An 18,751-nucleotide genomic window follows, 5' to 3' on the forward strand; every position below is an offset into this window, starting at 1 on the left:
GAGGTTACTTAATTACTCCCTGGAGAAAGTAATTCATTACACTACTTGTTACATTACTTATACATTACTTCATAAGACAACCTGAAATGCATATAAACCATAGCCCCACATGCTAACACACCAATCTCTCAATGAGGACACACACTTTTTTTTTTACAGTGTTTAAATTTGAACATGAAGCGAAGTTTGAAACCAGAGCAAAGAGACTTCAAAGTAATTGCCACAGTGATTATACTGTAGAAACATGTACAGGTGTAAAGGAGGCTTTAAGCCTGACTGCCCTTCATTGTCTTTGTTACCTGTTCAAATTCAGACTCTGGCTGCTTGGCTGGGGTCAGCATGCACTCAACTTTAAGGCCATTCTTGATTCTTGACTAGTTTGTGTTAACGTGCTGTCTGTGCAGCTGCTTGTGGAGAGCTGATGTTATATTTGCAAGAAAAAGACACCTTTCATATGATTTTCTTTCCATTTGCCCGGCATGCAACTGAAGAACCTTTGTAATGAAAGTGATTATGTAATTGTAACTGTAATGTGATTACTGAATTTAGTGCAGCAATGTGTTACATTATTGTGTTACTGAAAAATGTAATGTGACACGATTAGACACGATTAACATGTTTACACCCAACACTGAAGATAGCTGTGTGTGTGTGTGTGTGTGTGTGTGTGTGTGTGTGTGTGTGTGTGTGTGTGTGTGTGTGTGTGTGTGTGTAGCAATACACAGCTGCTTTGATCTCTGAGTTTATATCAGATACAGATTTCTGTATATTAGAGCAGAGGATCTGGCAATTGATTGTATAGCTGTGCAGGAAGTTAGACAGTTGATTGCCAGAAGGTTAAATTAGGTCATCACCTCAAAAGTAATAGATGTCACTGAGTAATTTCCTGGTATGTGTGACATCTACCTTAGCAGCTGCCCAGACTGTAACAAAAGGATATTTGTATTTCCCTAATCCGAGAAACCACGACCACTGAACTGGAGGTTGTAATAGGTCAAATACTTTGAACATGAATCAGACTTCAGAACAAATAAATCCCTGCTGTAACAACCTTGAAATGTAAGTTCTTTCTGTTCCCATGTGTTAAATAAAAGTAGAACGAAACAAACATTTCCATTTCCACTCTCACAAACTGTTGTACATGTGGTGTTTGAAACACAATATTCCGTTTAACTTGTGATTAACTTTTATTTTTCATTATCCATTGTTTTTTTAGGGGTTTTTTATGCAGCCATATATGATAAATGCCACTACTTTGAGTAGTGGCATTTATCATATATGGCTGCACATTACAAAGACATTATATATTATATAACATGTACAAATTAAGGTTCAAGAATTTATAAACTACAGTGCTTCTGGAAAAACACCTCATACATATGAACCAGTCTCTGAGAAAATTATCTCACTGCTCACCACATTTATTACCTGCAGAAACATTTTTTCTTGTGAGTTTATGGGCTCAGTTACAAGTTTAGCATCTTTTTTAAATACAAAAGGAATTCATAAATCATGATCGTGATTGCAATAGTCTCACGTTGACCTGGTCGCGCAGGTGGCTGCTTGTACTTCATCTTGGTTAAATGGTAAATGGCCTGCATTTGTATAGCACTTTTATAGTCCATAGGACCCCAAAGTGCTTCACACTACATTCAGTCATTCACACACACATTCACTCACTGGCGATAGCAAGCTACATTGTAGCCACAGCTGCCCTGGGGCGCACTGACAGGGGCAAGGCTGCTGGACACAGGCGCCACCGGGCCCTCTGACCACCACCAGTAGGCAAACACAGGGTTAGTATCTTGCCCAAGGATATTTGGCATGCAGCCAGGATGCAGCCTGGGATTGAACCACCAACCTTCTGATTAGTGGCTGACCTGCTCTGCCACCTGAGCTACAGCCACCCTGGAGGTTCCTTACTGTTAAAAGGGAGTTCTTCCTCCCCACTGTTGCTCAGTGCTGCTCATAAAGGATCATCTGTTTCCTGGGTTCCTCTCACCAATATTGCCCTTACCTTCCGGTATAAACCACTTTAATGCAACTAGGGTTATGGTTTGTTGCTATATAGATATGACTGAAGTAAACTGAATTACAGCAGTGTAGACTCTGGGAAGGGGCAAACCTGTGATTGGTAAATGGCCTGCATTTGTATGGCGCTTTACACAGTCCCTAAGGACCCCAAAGCGCTTCACACTACATTCAGTCATTCACACACACATTCACTCACTGGCGATAGCAAGCTACATTGTAGCCACAGCTGCCCTGGGGCGCACTGACAGAGGCGAGGCTGCCGGACACAGGCGCCACCGGGCCCTCTGACCACCACCAGTAGGCAAACATGGGGTTAGTATCTTGCCCAAGGATATTTGGTATGCCGCCAGGAGGCAGCCTGGGATCGAACCACCGACCTTCAGATTAGTGGCTGACCTGCTCTGCCACCTGAGCTACAGCCACCCTAAGTTACTACTGTCTATGTGTGCAGTGTCCCTCAGCCTCTCACTTGCGACGTGGTCACCGTCTCTCAAGTTGAGCCATCAAAACTGAAGTTCACAAACTTCAGAAACATTGTTTTGTTCTTAGTTAGATTGCTGTGCTGTTAAATTAGCCGGTACAACATCACACTCTTTGGCTCCTGTTGGTCTCAAACTGAAAAACACATTTGTTACACTTCAGCACATTGTGATTCTGGTCATGGTTTAGCTTTGGGTCTTTGTGTTTGAACTTTACAAGCATGCACTAAGATGGTCAACAGAAATGCAAGCATTTTCACTTTTTGATTAGATGATTAGATGAAACTTTATTAATCCCTCGGGTGGGTTCCTCCGGGAAATTCAGTTTCCAGTAGCAAAGCACCGAAAGAAGTTGCATGTTACAGATACATTAAGGGGAATGAGAGTAAGGATATAAGCATAAATACACCACATATACACATATACACATATATAGATACAGAATATACAATATGGATAAATAGGATTGCTCATTTGAGTGAGTATATTGCACAGTGATTATTGCACAGTCAAATATAAGAAAGAGACAAAAAACAAAAAACAAATATTGCAAATATTGCAAATATTGCACCGTGTAGAAAAGCCCCTACAACTCAGTTGTTCCCGCCCTCCCTTGTCCCCCTGTTTCTCTTCCCTCTCCCCTCCAGTGAGGAGTTAAACAGTCTGATGGCGTGTGGGACAAAGGAGTTTTTAAGGAGTTTTTATAACAGTATTAGGATTTGATAATAACTGGAAAATGTTCTCTTACTTCCAGCTGTATTTTGGGGTGACATCGCATTAGATGAGGAAGACCTGCGCATGTTCCAGATTGACAGGACGATAGACCTGACACAACACACACACATGCACACACACTCTCGACAGGGGCACACGTCTGGTAAGTGGACTCACTCTAACTGCGACTGTCTTGTGTTTTCTTTGAAACTCTGTCATTACCCATCAGTTGCAGAGTAGAGTAGCTTGAAAAGGAAGGAAGTAAACAGGAGGTCACCTGAGGACAACATGATCTGTCATTGTCTAATTTTTCTTTTCTTTTTTTTTGTTTGCCAGGTGGAATCGAGGAACATGAAACTCTGAAGAAGAGAGGGTCTTTATACCTTCTGCTAGAAAGAATACGTAGGTTTGGTTTTGGTAAGCAAACTAAAATTCATCCCATGCTGTTTTTCAAACTTCATGAAACCTGCTGAGTCTGCATGGTGGAGCTTAGGGACTTTATTTATTTAACTTACTTTGTTAGTCATTAATGTTTATGGAACTGAATGACCTAGACAGCCTATTGGTTTTCTTTGCAAGCAAAATTTCTTTTCCCCTTGCAACTGCAACCAAGAAAAAAACAATAAAGACACAGTAAAGCATTTAAGATACATAAATTAGGCTACAGTCCCAGTAAGATAAACTTTTTTTCTTTCAATTCAATAGGAATCGTGGTGATATGCTGTGTCATGTGAAAGAATTTCCACAGGACATTATACAGTCCTGCAAACAACTAAGCACACCCCATGATTCCTTAGCTAGGAGAACCACCGTTAGCAGCAATAATTTGGAGTAATCATTATCTGTATGACTTTATCAGTCCTTCGCATTGTTGGGGAGGAATTTTGGCCCACTCTTCATAACAACGTCTCTTTCACTTCTTTGAGGTTCGTGGGCATTTTGCTTATGCAAGCTCTCTTAAGGTCCCGCCATAGCATTTCAATCGGGTTGAGGTCTGGACTTTGACAGCATCATTACAACGCCTTGATTCTTTTCTTTTTCAGTCATTCTTTTGTAGATTTCATGTGGTGCATGAGATCATTATCCTATTGCATGACCTAATTTGGGTCGAGCTTTAGCTGTCAAACAGATGGCCTCACATTTGACTCTAGAATACTTTTGTATACTGGAGTTCGTGGTCTACTAAGTGACTGCAAGGTGTCCAGGCTGTGTGGCTGCAAAACAAGCCCAAATCATCACTGCTCCATCACAGTGGTGACAGCTGCTGTGAGGTGTTTTTTGGTGATATGCTGTATTTGGTTTTCTCCAAATGTGGTGCTGTGCATTATGGGTAACCATCTTCATTTTAATTTCATCTGTGCAAAAGACATTGTTCTATAAGTTTTGGGGTTTCTCCTGGAGAGCCTTCTAAACAAGCCATACTTGTTCTCTTTCTAAGTGTAACTGTCATGAACTTTAACGTTTAACACTTTGGGGCCTGTAGAGTCTCAGATGTAGCTCTTGGGTTTTTTGCAGTCCAAGCGTTGTGGGGTCATCCAGGTTGTGGCACTTCGTTAGTACACAGCTGAATGCTCCAGACTGCCGAAAGTTCTGGTTTTATGGAGGTGCTCACACTTTCTCATGATCAGTTACTTGAGTGCATTTAATTAGCAGCACCTGGCTGCTATTTCAACCCTTAATTCCAATAGAAGCAGTAAGGCTGTACTACGTTTTTCACCCTCTGCTTCTGCAGTTTAGTTTTGCTTTGTGACACAGTGAAATATGTCATGTTTCACAGATTGCTGTGAAAGCTCTCTTTTTCACATGGCTGTAACTACACCATAAACTTTTATGAGGGCCCACTCATGAAAACCAAAGTCATACCACAAATCAGTGACAAGCTGATTTTTCTAGAAGAAGCACCAAATAATCACATCGTAGAAAGTAACAACCATGGTAGCTTGTTAGAAAAGTGCCTTTTCCTTCCAAGAATCCTCAGACAACTTGCTCATCTTTCTGGGATGATTTTAAATTGAAATTTCATCAAACCCTAAAAGCCTGTTTTGCTGTTTAGGCAAATGAAGTACTTCACAATGAGGAAATAGAGACACCAGAAGCAGATCTAGAGACTGAATCCATTACAAGTTTACTTGTTTTCAGTTCTTCCAAGTGTTGATAGACCTGACAAAGCTGCAACACAACCTCTGGTCTACACACTGATATCTGGCACCACTGAAAGTTTGCTATACTTTTATTTTTAGAACTTGACTCAATGTAAATGTAAAAAGCTGCATTGCATTAGCATAACTACATTATGTCTGTTTGAGTTTTATTACTGTGGGCCTTTAAAACAAACTGTGAAAGGTCAAATATAACAAGAAGCATCATTATCCAATACTGTGGAAGCACATTTATGACCTCATATTTATAACATTTATTAGGTTTGAACACAACACTTAATTAACTGTGACTTTTCCTCTCACCATTCTGTTAGATTATCTCCCCAAAAATGACAGCAAGGGAGCTGCCAGTCCAAAGAGCCAAAGTGGGAAAGCTGGGAAGAATGGAAAGTTTGTGAAAACTCGTATTCCTCGAGCAGCCACTTCCCGAGCTGAGAGGATATGGCCTGGAGGAGTCATTCCCTACGTCATAGGAGGAAACTTCACTGGTAAGCAACTCCGCTGGACGGCTGCCCGATCAGCAGTAAATCACACACTCATGAGTGATTGTGTAAAAGGAGGATGTAAAATTTGTGTGTTTCAGGCAGTCAGAGGGCCATGTTCAAGCAGGCCATGCGCCACTGGGAGAAACAGACATGCGTGACTTTCATTGAGAAGACAGATGAAGAAAGCTACATAGTCTTCACCTACAGACCCTGCGGGTTGGTTTGGAAATGTGTGTCTGTTTGTGATTGTGTGTGTACCTAGAGTTCACAAGTGACCTTGTCACACAGAGAGACGATGTGGTCACTCAACAATAGCTCTACTTTCCTTCCTGTCCTGCTCCTGTTTCCCCATCCCACCAATCACGGCGCTTGGCTTAAGTGTTTGTATGTTCGTGCAGTTTTTTTGTTCATATTCTGGAGAAGGGCATTGTTCTGTCGAGTGGCAGCACGGTGGGTCAGAGTGTGTTTGTACAGTGGTGACACTTCAACTGACTGGATGGGAGGTTGTAGGGTGCCTGAGATCAGGGCATTTATCGCTCTGAGACAGTGTTGTGCACATGGTTGAAAGAGTAGGATATCCAGCTCCAACTGTGACTTTACAGAGTTGGTGTAAAAATGACCTAGAAACAATTCTTATTTAACAAGTATTAATAATGTCAAAATGCAGAATTCTCACTCGTTCCAGCTTTTGCTTATATGACAAAGTGTTTTATAGATGCAAAATTGGAGCTTTTGACTTGGAGTAACAAAAATTTTAATTCATGTTTTTGAAACAAGGATTTTCACAATATATAGATTTTTTTTTATCCAATGTTCTGCTAGCACCACAAAAGTTTACATTAAGAGACTGTGTAGTTATTACAGTATGTGTACATCGATTATTATTAGCGGTTATTGTGGTTAACAGAACAGACACATTCAAAAGTTAATATTCAAGACCAAATATCCAGTACCTGCTGGTTTCACCGCATCCTTGTCAGTGTTATTATAGTTCCATTTTCTTTTTTCTTTTATCCGTTTCTAACTGTTAAATGGGAGTTTTTCCTTCCCACTGTCACCAAGTATTATTAATAGGGAGTCGTCTGATTGTTTGGGTTTTCTCTCCATTAGTGCAGGGTCTTTACCAATATAAAGTACCTTGCAGTGACTGTTGTTGTGATTTGGTGCTGTATAAATACAATTTAATGTATTTTTTTGTCTTTGTTCAGTTAGAGTTAAACATATTTACATATTTGGGGCCTTTTTAGTTTTTATTGCAATACGAAAGAAACCAGTGCCTTTGCATTAGCCTTGGGTTACCTGCCCAACCCAGTGAGGTAAATCAACACCCACGTTTAATATAGTTTATAGCGGCTTTTATTATTAAAATTGAACCAAGTTTTACAATCACAGCCTAGCTGGGTCACAGACACGACATCCCAAAAAATTTGACCAAATTTAAAAAGAAGATCATAACATTTTCTAAGACTTGCTTCTGACTGCTGAGTCATTTGAACTTTTAACACTTATTTGATCAATTATTTTGATGCATTGAGAAATGTAACCTTACCTCAACATTCAAGCTGTAGATGTGTAGAGTCAAATTTGATTTAAAAAAATAAATAAATAAATTTGGAATTCAGTTTAGGATTCTTTTAGTGTCTCTTGCAATATTTTTTTGTAGTTTTAATTTGGTTTCTCTTTTGGTTTGAGTTAGTTATAATACCCTTGTTGACTGTGGCAAAGTCACATCTTGAAACACTTTTTTTTATGGCTGGAGAATTAAATACAATCACATGCTTGCTTGCAGACTCTCTGTACCTTTGGAAATTTTCTCGCAAACATGTTAACAGACTGTGGTATCAAACCTCGTAGACTAAAATGTGCCCATGGCATCATGAATCAAAAGCACTGAAGCACATTTAAAGGAAAAGTTAACGGGAGACAATAAACGTCTCCAATTTTAGAGCAATTGTAATTTATATGTGAAGTTTTTGGACAGTGTTTTTGTGTAAAGAAGGAATTTAACTTGTGGTTTTCTTTTTCTGAAATTGTGAAAGACATCTTTATAATTTTCCAATAAAGTGCTTAAAAAGAAATTGCATTTTTGATATCTCCAGCCGTGCAGCCACAAGCATCAAAAATACTTCAAACCATAATATTTGTTGCCTGATGAAGCTCAAAAAGTTATACATGGATGAGTCCAAATGAGGTTGCTTTTAAATGTAAAAACCAGCAGGTGAGGAAAATATCTATGTGTTAACTGGTGATGTCACTTGCTCGTGTTCTGTGATTGGTTGGCTGCATTAGGCACTTTAAGCTGACGTCTAAGTACCCTGCAGGTTGGATGTGCAGTGTGGATGTGTGTAAATCAGACAAACAAGGAAACATAAAATAAAAATGCACACATAACCACAGTACATGTACATCTGTTGTGTGTTTGTATGAATTTACTGACGGTTTCCCTCCACCCCTCCACCCCCCCACCCAAAAAAGCAGAGAGTGAGACTGTATCTACCGTCTACTCCTGATCCTTACCGTGCAATCAGCTCACTGGATAACTTTAATCAGATTTGTTAGCCTGGCACGAATGTCTCTGCTACCCAGCAAAAGAGAAGGAAAGCGTGTGTGTGTGTGTGTCTATGTGCATGTGTGCGTTCTGAACAGCGATATGTGAATTCTCACAGCGTTGGGTTATGAAACCGCAGCATTATCAGAGTGTTTTATGTACCTAAATCCTGCCGCTTTTCCTCTTGTGGATGTAGTGGAGGCCAGGAAATCCTGAAAAGATGTGTGTGCGCTTGTGTGTGTGTGTGTGCGTTTATTGTTACTTGAACATAACACTGCAGATTCTTATTTCCACTGCCAACTGTGTAGTAAATTACCTATCTCTCTGCTATCAACTTCCTACTAATCCTCATTAGGTGTTGTTCCTATGTGGGTCGTCGTGGAAACGGGCCCCAGGCCATCTCCATAGGAAAGAACTGTGACAAGTTTGGCATTGTGGTGCATGAACTGGGCCACGTCATTGGCTTCTGGCACGAACACACGCGGCCCGACCGTGACGATCACGTGACCATCATCCGGGATAACATCCAACCAGGTGAGACCTATTATTAGACACCTGTGGTCTCTGCTGGGATCACTCAGGTTGTTTCTAGACGCAGACAAACAGCAACGCTTCTAGACCGAGTGTGTGCGTTTCCAAATTCACACTCAGTCTAGAAGCTGAGTGAGTGTGAATGAGCCTTTTAATGACTGTGAAGTCACCTGGACCGCTCTCACCACAGTCTGTCACTTCTGCTCAAACACACCTCTCTGCACCACAGTGTAATCTGACAGGTGTGAAATCATATCACACAGCAGTATCTCAGACCTGACCCACGGCTTTATTTAGAAGCAAATCAGAGCTTCCTCTGCTGGACTTTAAGTATTTGAATAAAAGCCCCAAGATACCCTTTCTGTTCACATTTAGTCATTTTATTTTTTTTTATAGATGTGTTGCGCAGGCTGTTTGCTTTTGCACTTATGAAAGCAAACTAAGTAGGTACAGTCTGACTGTTGATCAAACTAAAACCTCCTCATGCTGCTACATCTGCATGTGTGCAAATATTTGTGCGTATGTGTGTGTTTGTACGGCGTGCGTGGAATTTCTGGTTCCCAGGCCAGGAATATAACTTCCTCAAGATGGAGCCAGGGGAGGTGAACTCTCTTGGGGAGCCATATGATTTTGATAGCATCATGCACTACGCCAGGAACACCTTCTCACGGTAAGCAGTGGTTTGAATTTCAAAGATTATGATATGCCAAGATTGATTTAGTTATTAACAGTAAAGTCTGGGCTTTTTCTGTGTTGTGCTGTTGTTGTTTTGTTTGGTTTTATTATATTAGCTCCAGTCTGTCTTTCCGTGCACAAACATCAGCTATGCATAAATTAAACACCTCACTTGTTGTGTTACTCACATAGTAACACAACAAGAAACACTGTGAACCAGCGTTGGTATAATTGCCAATTAACAATTTTTAGGTGTCCTACCCACATGTCAAAAGCTTCTTTCTCACATGATCGCTACATAACCTCAGGAGAATCAGGTTGGGACCCTGTCCAAAGTTGATCTTTTTCACATGCAGTACACAGCAGGAAGTAGTTCCCACTACCATAAATGCTCCTTTTGATTCAGGAGATGCTGCTGCTGGAGGCAGCAGGACACAGAGCTCTAGCTTTAAAACAACCTGATTGCACAATTCTTACATCTGTTCAGCTGGGCATCATACATTGCTTACACTAGGTAGCTGGCAGGCTAAAGCTCGTTTAATGTCCAGTCTGATTGCTGCGCAAGTTTATAATGTCAAATGAAGCTCAGAGGGGCGTCTAGAAAAGCGCATGAGTGAAAATGGCAAACTTTATTGTAACGCAAACTATTTTCACCTGTCATTACCATGTCATGTATTTCATACTGTTTGTTTTTGCTTTGCAACTTTTATGATTTTATGATTTACTTTGCATTTGAAGCATATTTGTGCCCTACTGAGCTGTGCTTGTGTTGACTTTGACAACTATAGCACATTTACTTCATCTGAAATCAGATGTGTTTACATGATGCAGTGAAGCTGATGGAAGCCTTTCAGAATTAAGAAATCTTTTCCAATTTTTTTATACATCTGCACCATTTAAAATGGTGAAAAAAGTTTGGATTTGGCAGCAGAAAGTGTCATGGGTTTACTTTACATTTTTTCCGACTGAGGATGCTTTTTAATCTGCGCCATACCCGCTTATATAAGCCCTCCCATTCCCCAGTCAGTTCCAATGCACATGTTAGAGAAAACACAAAACTGCAATGGTTGGGTGAAAATTGTTTGCTTGTCCATACTGTTAGATTGTTGTTTAATTTTACTGATGTGTTGCAATGACATGTTGTCTCTTTTCTCTTCGCTGAAGCGGGATGTTCCTCGACACCATCCTTCCATCCAGAGATGAAAATGGGGTCCGGCCTGCAATTGGTCAGCGGACCAGGCTCAGTAAAGGAGACATTGCACAGGCAAGAAAGCTGTATAGATGTCCAGGTACAGATGCTTTTACTTTCAGTCTGCAGTGTGTCTGTGCATGTTTGTGTGCGTCAGTGAATGTGAGTGCTGTCGTCATAGCGCGTACCTAAAAAAATTACTTCTGTTTATCTGCTTACGTCTTTGGCGTAAGACCGGCCCGGCCCTCCATTCTCCAGGGTCTGGACATGAAATTGAGTAACATGTTTTGTTTTTTCATGTGATGCTTCCCTCCATTTTTTCAGTGTCTTTTTCTCACACACACACATTTCAAGTGTACGCCCGTGCTTGTCTGGCGTTCCTCTGGTCCCCGGTGAGTCGTTCTAATGTGATCTGGATCTGTTCTCACAATGAAGTGCAGCGATGTCACAAAGGTTTATAATTGCAAATGATGCCATTACTTTTGACCACATATGAAAACACACAGACGCACAAACACAGTTCCATCCCCAAGTCTATGAGGCATCATCAGTTCAGCCAGCTAACGTCAAAATCGCCACCCGGGCCTGGATGTGAGGTCTGACGAGTATGCATGCCAAACTGTTGGCATGGTGTTGGTCATTTTGATTACGTGTACTGTTCTCACAAATTGACAGCAGCAAAATCAATGCGTATCTCTAAAGCAAAAGAGTCAGCATTACAGACAGAAGAGCTGCTCTGGTTTCATTGTAGAAACACAGTAAAATTTACTGATCCTTTAATGATCCTATTTCTGCACTTGCACCTGGATATCTATAAACTGTTAAGTGCAGTGTGTTATTGTGCGATTTGCAACAGCACACCAAAGTCCAGCCATGTATGCAGGCAAACTTCAGCTATAGGAGGTATGTGATGAAGGTACTGTGGAGTAGTTGGCTGAATAACTGAACACTGAACACAATAAGCTCTGTGCTTCATGATCTACGGAGTGTGGGACACAATAAATAACATATTTAAATAAAACCACAGTTTTATTTTATTAATGTATGTATTCTGTTACTATATTACTGCTGACATATGCAGTACTGTGGAAAAGTTGTGATTTGCTCTTCATTTCTTTGCATTTTGCTTTCAAGGAGCCAGTTTAAGGAGAAATTAGAAAATTAAATATTTTTTTATTTAAAAAATAATTTAAAATTATTTTTAATTTCTTTCAAAGATTTATTTTATTGGACATTAGCTGCTTTTTAACAACTCATTTTTAGTCCAGTCTGTGTACCTGACCATTTTCAGAGGAATTGTGTTGGTTAATTCACTTAAAACTGATCTATTAATCATTTAAGCATAAAAATGTGCCTTTGCAAATGTCCCATGTCTTTATTTCAATCTATGAAGAAACGCCAATGATAACACAGTTTGAGTTCAGATTGTGTTTTAAGGCATAAAATAGTATTTTTGCACTAATAACGTGCTAATTAAAAACATAAGCTGAAAACTTGCTCTGCAGTGTGTCCCTAAATAATTTGAGGAAACTGAATAAGTAGAGGACAGAAAAAGAAAATGAAAAAAAAAGTATCTGAAACTCATGGATTCACTAAATAGTAATATAAACAATCCAGCGAAGAGCTGACACGGGACCTGCAGCTGGACTTTTAGTTGATCCATCTACCCAGTCTCACCAGAAATGCTCTCAGTTGAAGGATGGCTGTCAGGAAGCCATTCTTAAGGAAGGAAAATGGAGAGAAAAGGCTGATGTTTGCCAAATTACACAAGAACCGGAATGAAAGTCAGTGGTAACAGTTCTTATGGATTGATGAATTCAAATGTGTTTCATCCCCAAGTCTATGACGTGTCAGATAATTCAGCCAACTAATGTGAAATTTGTCACTCGGGCCTACTTAAGACGTGTGAGATCTGACATGTGTGTATGCCAGCAGTTTACACAGAACCACAATGGATGGCGGTGGTCATTTGATGTAAGTGTGTTCTCACAAATTTAAAGGATCAGTGCACACACTACACAAGATTCAGAGCCATACCTACATGTAAATGTAGTCTCATTTACTGTTACACCTGAACACACACATATATTACAGTTTAAAAGACATCAAACTAACTTAATATAACTCTAAAGATCAACATAGGAGGCAAAGTTGATCTGAAAGCAAAATCCACAACAGAACACTTTCAGTCATGGATCGGCCTCCCCAGAGCCGGGAGCTCAACATTACTGAAGCAGTATCATTCTGACAGAGAACAGAACAAAAGGCAGCCAACATCCAAAGCTTTGAATGTCCTGCAAGAATGCTGGAGAACTATTCCTGAAGACTACCTAAAGAAATTACTAGAAAGCTGCCTAAGAGGGTTCAGGCTGTGTTGAAGAAAAAACTGGTCACACCAAATACTGACATTCAACCTCATTAAAACAGTACACACCTATTTCCTATTTTCCTAGCAAAATATCAAGAAATGATGGGTGGCTCAGTACTATATGCATACATACCATTAATAATTTTGATTGTCTATAGTGAGCGAGTCTGTGTTAGTGGGTCTCAGCTGCAAACAGATACAACTTCAGCCTTATAAGGTCATATTTGAGTGATACCATATTCACTGACAGATGAACAGAGCCCCAGGGCATTGTGGGGGGAAAACAGCATGCGTCATGGGATTGGAGGGGCACATTTGGCTAACCTCCTTTTGAAAGAGAGTGACAGCACTGAACTCAAGATGACGGATAAAGAGAGAAAAGCAGCGGGTTTGTTTTTTCCATTCAGCCCTGTTGTTCTTTTCCTATGTGATGAATTAAAAGTTTGCCATTTCTATTCACTTACAGTCAGTGACTTTACTACTGAGGAATGTTTAATTCTGCTAAATGGTGAAAGGGCTTCATGACTGAGGTTGGACCTCACATGAACACGGATGCACACAGGGACAAAAAAATGTAGCCTCCTACATGCAAAACTGAAAGAAGCCAAAAGCAACACGGAACGCGAGTTTGTTTCTACGTCAGAAATAATGTCTAACAGTTTCCATATGGATGCATCAGATAATATACACATAAATGGCTCACAAACAGAGCATGTCTGATGCTATTGTTTTGAATAAATAGCCTGAAATATATTTACTTAAAATGGCAGTTAAAAATTTTGTGACGGTTGAGAGTAATAATAAATATGAGAGCCATGTGTTCTTTAGTAATGTACCGATTGTAAACCATCAGTACAAAGCTGAAAGGACTGCACACGATGGCAGGGTTTGCCACAAAAATGTAACTCCATTTGTGTGTGTGTGTGTGTGTGTGTGTGTGTGTGTGTGTGTGTGTGTGTGTGTGTGTGTGTGTGTGTGTGTATTGCAGCATGTGGGGAGACGCTCCAAGAGTCAACAGGCAACTTCTCATCTCCTGGTTACCCCAATGGATACCCTTCATACACACACTGTGTCTGGAGAATATCTGTCACACCTGGAGAAAAGGTGCGCACATACACACATGCATGCGCACACACTCAGTAGCACCCTACAGTGTAGTGAATGTGCATGCAAAGCCAATAAAAAATAAGCAACCTCTGCCAGAGTGACTGGATATTGATTAAGTCTTAACACTGCAGGTAGGCCACTCTTCCTGTCCTCTCACTCTCCTTATCTTCAATGAACAGATCTGTACTAAACTTACTAAACACGTTTTTGCTGTTGTTGTTGTTTTTCCATATTTTTGCTCTGCCAGATTGTTCTGAACTTCACCACCATGGATCTGTACAAAAGCAGTCTGTGCTGGTATGACTACATTGAAGTTCGAGATGGATACTGGAGGAAAGCTCCGCTGCTTGGTAAGAGGCAGGAAGCAGGCTGACTGCCTTAAAATTAATTACTCTATTACTCCCTGACTAAGTTAATGAGTAACTTCACTCCTATTTTTAGCTTGTGGCAGCTCACTTTTCCTCCACTCCACTTGGCTTTTAAAACTCCGAGATTAAGAAGCAGGAGCAATTTTCTAAAATAGATAACAGGCTTTTTAAACTCCTCTTGACTCATTTAATTGCTCTTAAGGCTGTGTTAGGATTGACAACTGCGCTAATTGTATACATCAATACAATCTGCACTAACACACATAATGGTGTTATGTGAAATCCATGCGAGGAAATACAGGTGAAAGTTGATGAGATAACAAGATGCTTCACAGCTGTTTAAACTCCTCTGAGGCAAAAGTATTGCAGCAGCAATATAGTTTTCTCTTCTTGTCTTCATGCTTCCACAGTATGCTGTTGTATTACAACACACATACGTGTAGACACACTATAGTGCACTCTACTTACACAGTGTGAATGCCTGTACATTCTAAGTGGCAGATGACTTTATTTTTTTCTGCCAGCTGCAGCGATCGCACTGAAATGAACGAGGAGGCTGTAACAGTGTCATGTTGTCAGCTGTGAGTTGCATTGCCCCAGCAGTCACTGAATGACACGACTTAAAGGGTTTGCTTTTGCGTGTGTGTTTCACAGGCAGGTTTTGCGGAGATAAAGTTCCCGACGTCTTGATTTCAACTGATAGCAGGATGTGGATTGAGTTCCGCAGCAGCAGCAACTGGGTAGGAAAAGGCTTCGCTGCCATTTACGAAGGTAAACGCCTTCATTCAAACAAACTAACAAATAAAAGCATTCGTACACTCGAATCCAGAGACCTTTAATAATTACTGTGAATAATAATTCCAGCCTGTGAATTTGATGACCTTATGTGCTCTGTGAGTTATCTCGGGGCTTTCATTATTCATAGTGTACACAGACTGTGTTTCAGGTGTCTTTAGTCAGTGCAGCTGATGCACACCCAACCTTTCTCTCTCCTCTCGTCTTCCCCGGTGCAGCGATCTGTGGAGGGGAAATCACCAAGGACTCGGGGCAGATTCAGTCTCCCAATTATCCTGATGACTACAGACCCTCCAAAGAGTGTGTGTGGAGGATCGCTGTATCTGAGGGATACAACGTTGGGCTCAGCTTCCAGGCCTTCGAGGTGACTCACTCCTTTTGTGTGTGTGTGTGCCTTTCTGTGCATGCATTTATGTGTATCCCGTGCTTGTGCTTAGGAATGTCTGGGTCAAATTTCACGCTTGTAGAGCTGCTAAGAAGTTAATAAATGTAGTGGTGCATGCATGTGTGTGTCTGTGTGAGTGTGCAGGGACACACAGCAGGCGGCGGAGGATTAGTTTTGTAGTTTGAATGCTGTTGAAATGTCAGGTTGCTAAACGACTCAATCTGACTCCACATGGGTAAGGTCAAAGGTCGTGTTTTCAGTTTAGCTTAGATTAAGAGGGAAAAATGAACTACGATGCAGGGAGACGATTAAGCATGAGCCATGATTCGATGTAAAAAGGACGATGTTTCGTGTATCTCACTGTTTTTGTTGTGCATACCTCTGGTGCAGATCGAGAGGCACGACAGCTGCGCTTACGATTACCTGGAAGTTCGGGATGGCCCGCTCGAAACAAGCCCTCTGATTGGGCGATTCTGTGGCTACGACAAACCCGAGGACGTGCGCTCTACCTCACACACGCTGTGGATGAAGTTTGTCTCAGATGGGACTGTAAACAAGGCCGGCTTTGCTGCTAACTTTTTCAAAGGTGTGTGTGTGTGTGTGTGTGTGTGACTATGAGAAAAAGAGAAGCTGTGCGTCAGTTGATTGTGTTTTCACAAAGCATTTGTTATGCACTCTGACGTGTATGTGTGTTTTCAGAGGATGATGAGTGTGCCAAGCCAGACAATGGTGGATGTGAACAGAGGTGTGTAAACACTCTCGGCAGCTTCAAGTGTGCCTGTGACCCAGGTTATGAACTAGCCCCTGACAAGAAGAGCTGTGAAGGTAACAGTTAGTATGTGTGCCTGGCACGCTGCATTCCTGCTTCTATGTGCATTCCTCTGTATTGTGTTTCTGTAGGATGTGAATGTTACTTGGCAAAATAAACTAAAAAACATCCGAATGGTCGCCGTCAACAGGAAAAAAACATCTTTCTGATTCATGGCCACATGCTTTGCCCTGTAATCCCTCAAGATTACTCTGTAATGAGCAACATATTGAAACAAATAACCAAACCACTTCTGAGAGTGAAGGAAATTAAAGCTATTCTAGTGAAATTAACTTAAATTGATGCCTTTCAGTATTTCTTCAGAGAAGTAGCCACATTTTTGTACACATCTGGTGGTCAAAAGACAGTCAGGAGAGACTTAGATGAGGCAGGTGTTTTGTGAGTATCCTATAAAGTCACACATGTTGTTACACAACATGCACAGATAAAGATGCCCGCTAATTAGTGCTAACATATAAATTAAATTAAAATACTACTAGATTACACTCAGTGAAATAAACTGGACTTCTTGGTCAGGCTGTTAGCACAGTGATTCACACAACAAGGAATATTATTTATCTGACAATTCCCTCGAGAGTATTCCGACAGCTTCCAACACCACAAACACAGCTAAGAGGCATTTCAGAGTTTTAAATTAAAAACAGTGAAGCCTCAAACAGACCCCGCCCCTAATAACACAAAAAGCAGTGAGTTAAAATAAAGCACAGTTTTGAAGAAAAATAGCTTTAGAGACTGAAGCTGTTATTTGTATCAGGGCGTAAACCTGGATATTTCTGTGGTAAAGGTTTTGGGGGACCGACCAGAATTTGTGGAACTGCAGGTGTTTGTAGTGCAGTGACTCTCCGGGGCACAGACATGCAGCTGACGTTTACGCCTCTTTAGCTTAGGTTTTGGACTACAGGTGCTTGAAAGTAGCTGTCATAAAAGAGAGACAATAATAAAACATTTTTATATTTAAGGTACCTAGATTACTCATTGCTTATTTATACAGTGATTAGCATGCATGGAAACGATCCCCCTTAAAAATTGCTACTCGATTGCCATAGAGAAGCAAAGTGAATTTGATCAGTTTTTTTGTCATTTAAAAAAAATCCTGCTGTTGAAGGAAGTGAAATCATGTCATGTTGTAGTAGTTGTAACAGTGACCAAAACATCATTTCACTTCTGCTTGACGCTGGAGATTCCTGGTGCTTCATAATAAAACATATACAGTTGTGCTGAGAAGTTTACTTACATTCATCATGGGCATAAATACCACGACAAATGGATCTAAGAATGAACTTTAATGGCTTTTAATGATTTCTTTCTGTTCTCTTTTTCTTTTCCTTTTAAAAATATAGGGTGTATACGTTTGAAGTTATTTTGGAGTTTCTTCAGTCCACACTGGGTCAAAAGCAAACATACGGGATCAAATATATAATTGGTTAAATATCTCTTTGCAAGCTGCACCTTGACAAAACACTTTTAGTAGCCATCAACAAGCTTCTGGCATGATTCTGGTTTGATAGATGATCACTGTTTTTGGCAAAATTGATAGATTTCCTTTAAATTGGTTGGTTGGTTTGGGAAACCTGTTCCAGAAGCTTAATATTAGCCTGCTTTCTTCATTCCAAAACCTGTGGAATGATCCCAGGTGTGTTTGGGATCATTTTCCTGTTGGAACACCCAGTTGTACTCAAGTTTCAATTGTCTACATCCTGATTGTAGGTAACATTGAAGAGTTTGGAGGTAGTCCTGCTTCTTCATTATTTCATCCGCTTTTTTGCAATATCCCAGTACCACTGGCAGCAAAACAGCCCCAGACAATGATGGTGCCTCTACCGTGCTTCACAGTTAGTACAAAGGTCTTAGATTTGAAAGTCCCTCAAACATACATCTATTCACATTGTGAATAGACAAATATCTCAGCCTTTGTCTGGTCTGACTATAAAACTGTTCTCCACAAGGCAGCTGCAAACTTCAGTTGATCATGATGCAAACTTTTGACTACAACTGTAAATGTAGTGATTCAACTCTTTTCAGATACTCTCTGCTGTCTTTTTTTCAAGCAGCTTTTCAAACTAAATTCAATGAGAAGGTGCATCC

The 18,751-nt window shown here is 40.5% G+C and overlaps 1 protein-coding gene across 5 annotated transcripts in view; it reads left to right on the plus strand.

Annotated features, from left to right (window-relative positions):
- Positions 1–18,751, plus strand: part of tll1 (tolloid-like 1) — a 61,606-nt gene that overhangs the window by 22,204 nt on the left and 20,651 nt on the right. For all 5 annotated transcript variants that reach the window (XM_080879244.1, XM_080879243.1, XM_080879245.1 and 2 more), the window contains exons 3-15: positions 3,268–3,390; positions 3,564–3,644; positions 5,701–5,874; positions 5,970–6,087; positions 8,775–8,953; positions 9,515–9,620; positions 10,790–10,914; positions 14,171–14,286; positions 14,537–14,639; positions 15,312–15,428; positions 15,671–15,816; positions 16,228–16,423; positions 16,537–16,662. In XM_080879244.1, coding sequence (XP_080735370.1) covers positions 3,268–3,390; positions 3,564–3,644; positions 5,701–5,874; positions 5,970–6,087; positions 8,775–8,953; positions 9,515–9,620; positions 10,790–10,914; positions 14,171–14,286; positions 14,537–14,639; positions 15,312–15,428; positions 15,671–15,816; positions 16,228–16,423; positions 16,537–16,662 — 1,710 coding nt within the window. The remainder of the gene's footprint in view (positions 1–3,267; positions 3,391–3,563; positions 3,645–5,700; positions 5,875–5,969; positions 6,088–8,774; positions 8,954–9,514; positions 9,621–10,789; positions 10,915–14,170; positions 14,287–14,536; positions 14,640–15,311; positions 15,429–15,670; positions 15,817–16,227; positions 16,424–16,536; positions 16,663–18,751) is intronic.

Source organism: Rhamphochromis sp. 'chilingali' (assembly GCF_963969265.1).
Source record: "Rhamphochromis sp. 'chilingali' genome assembly, chromosome: 4".
Taxonomy (NCBI): domain Eukaryota; kingdom Metazoa; phylum Chordata; class Actinopteri; order Cichliformes; family Cichlidae; genus Rhamphochromis; species Rhamphochromis sp. 'chilingali'.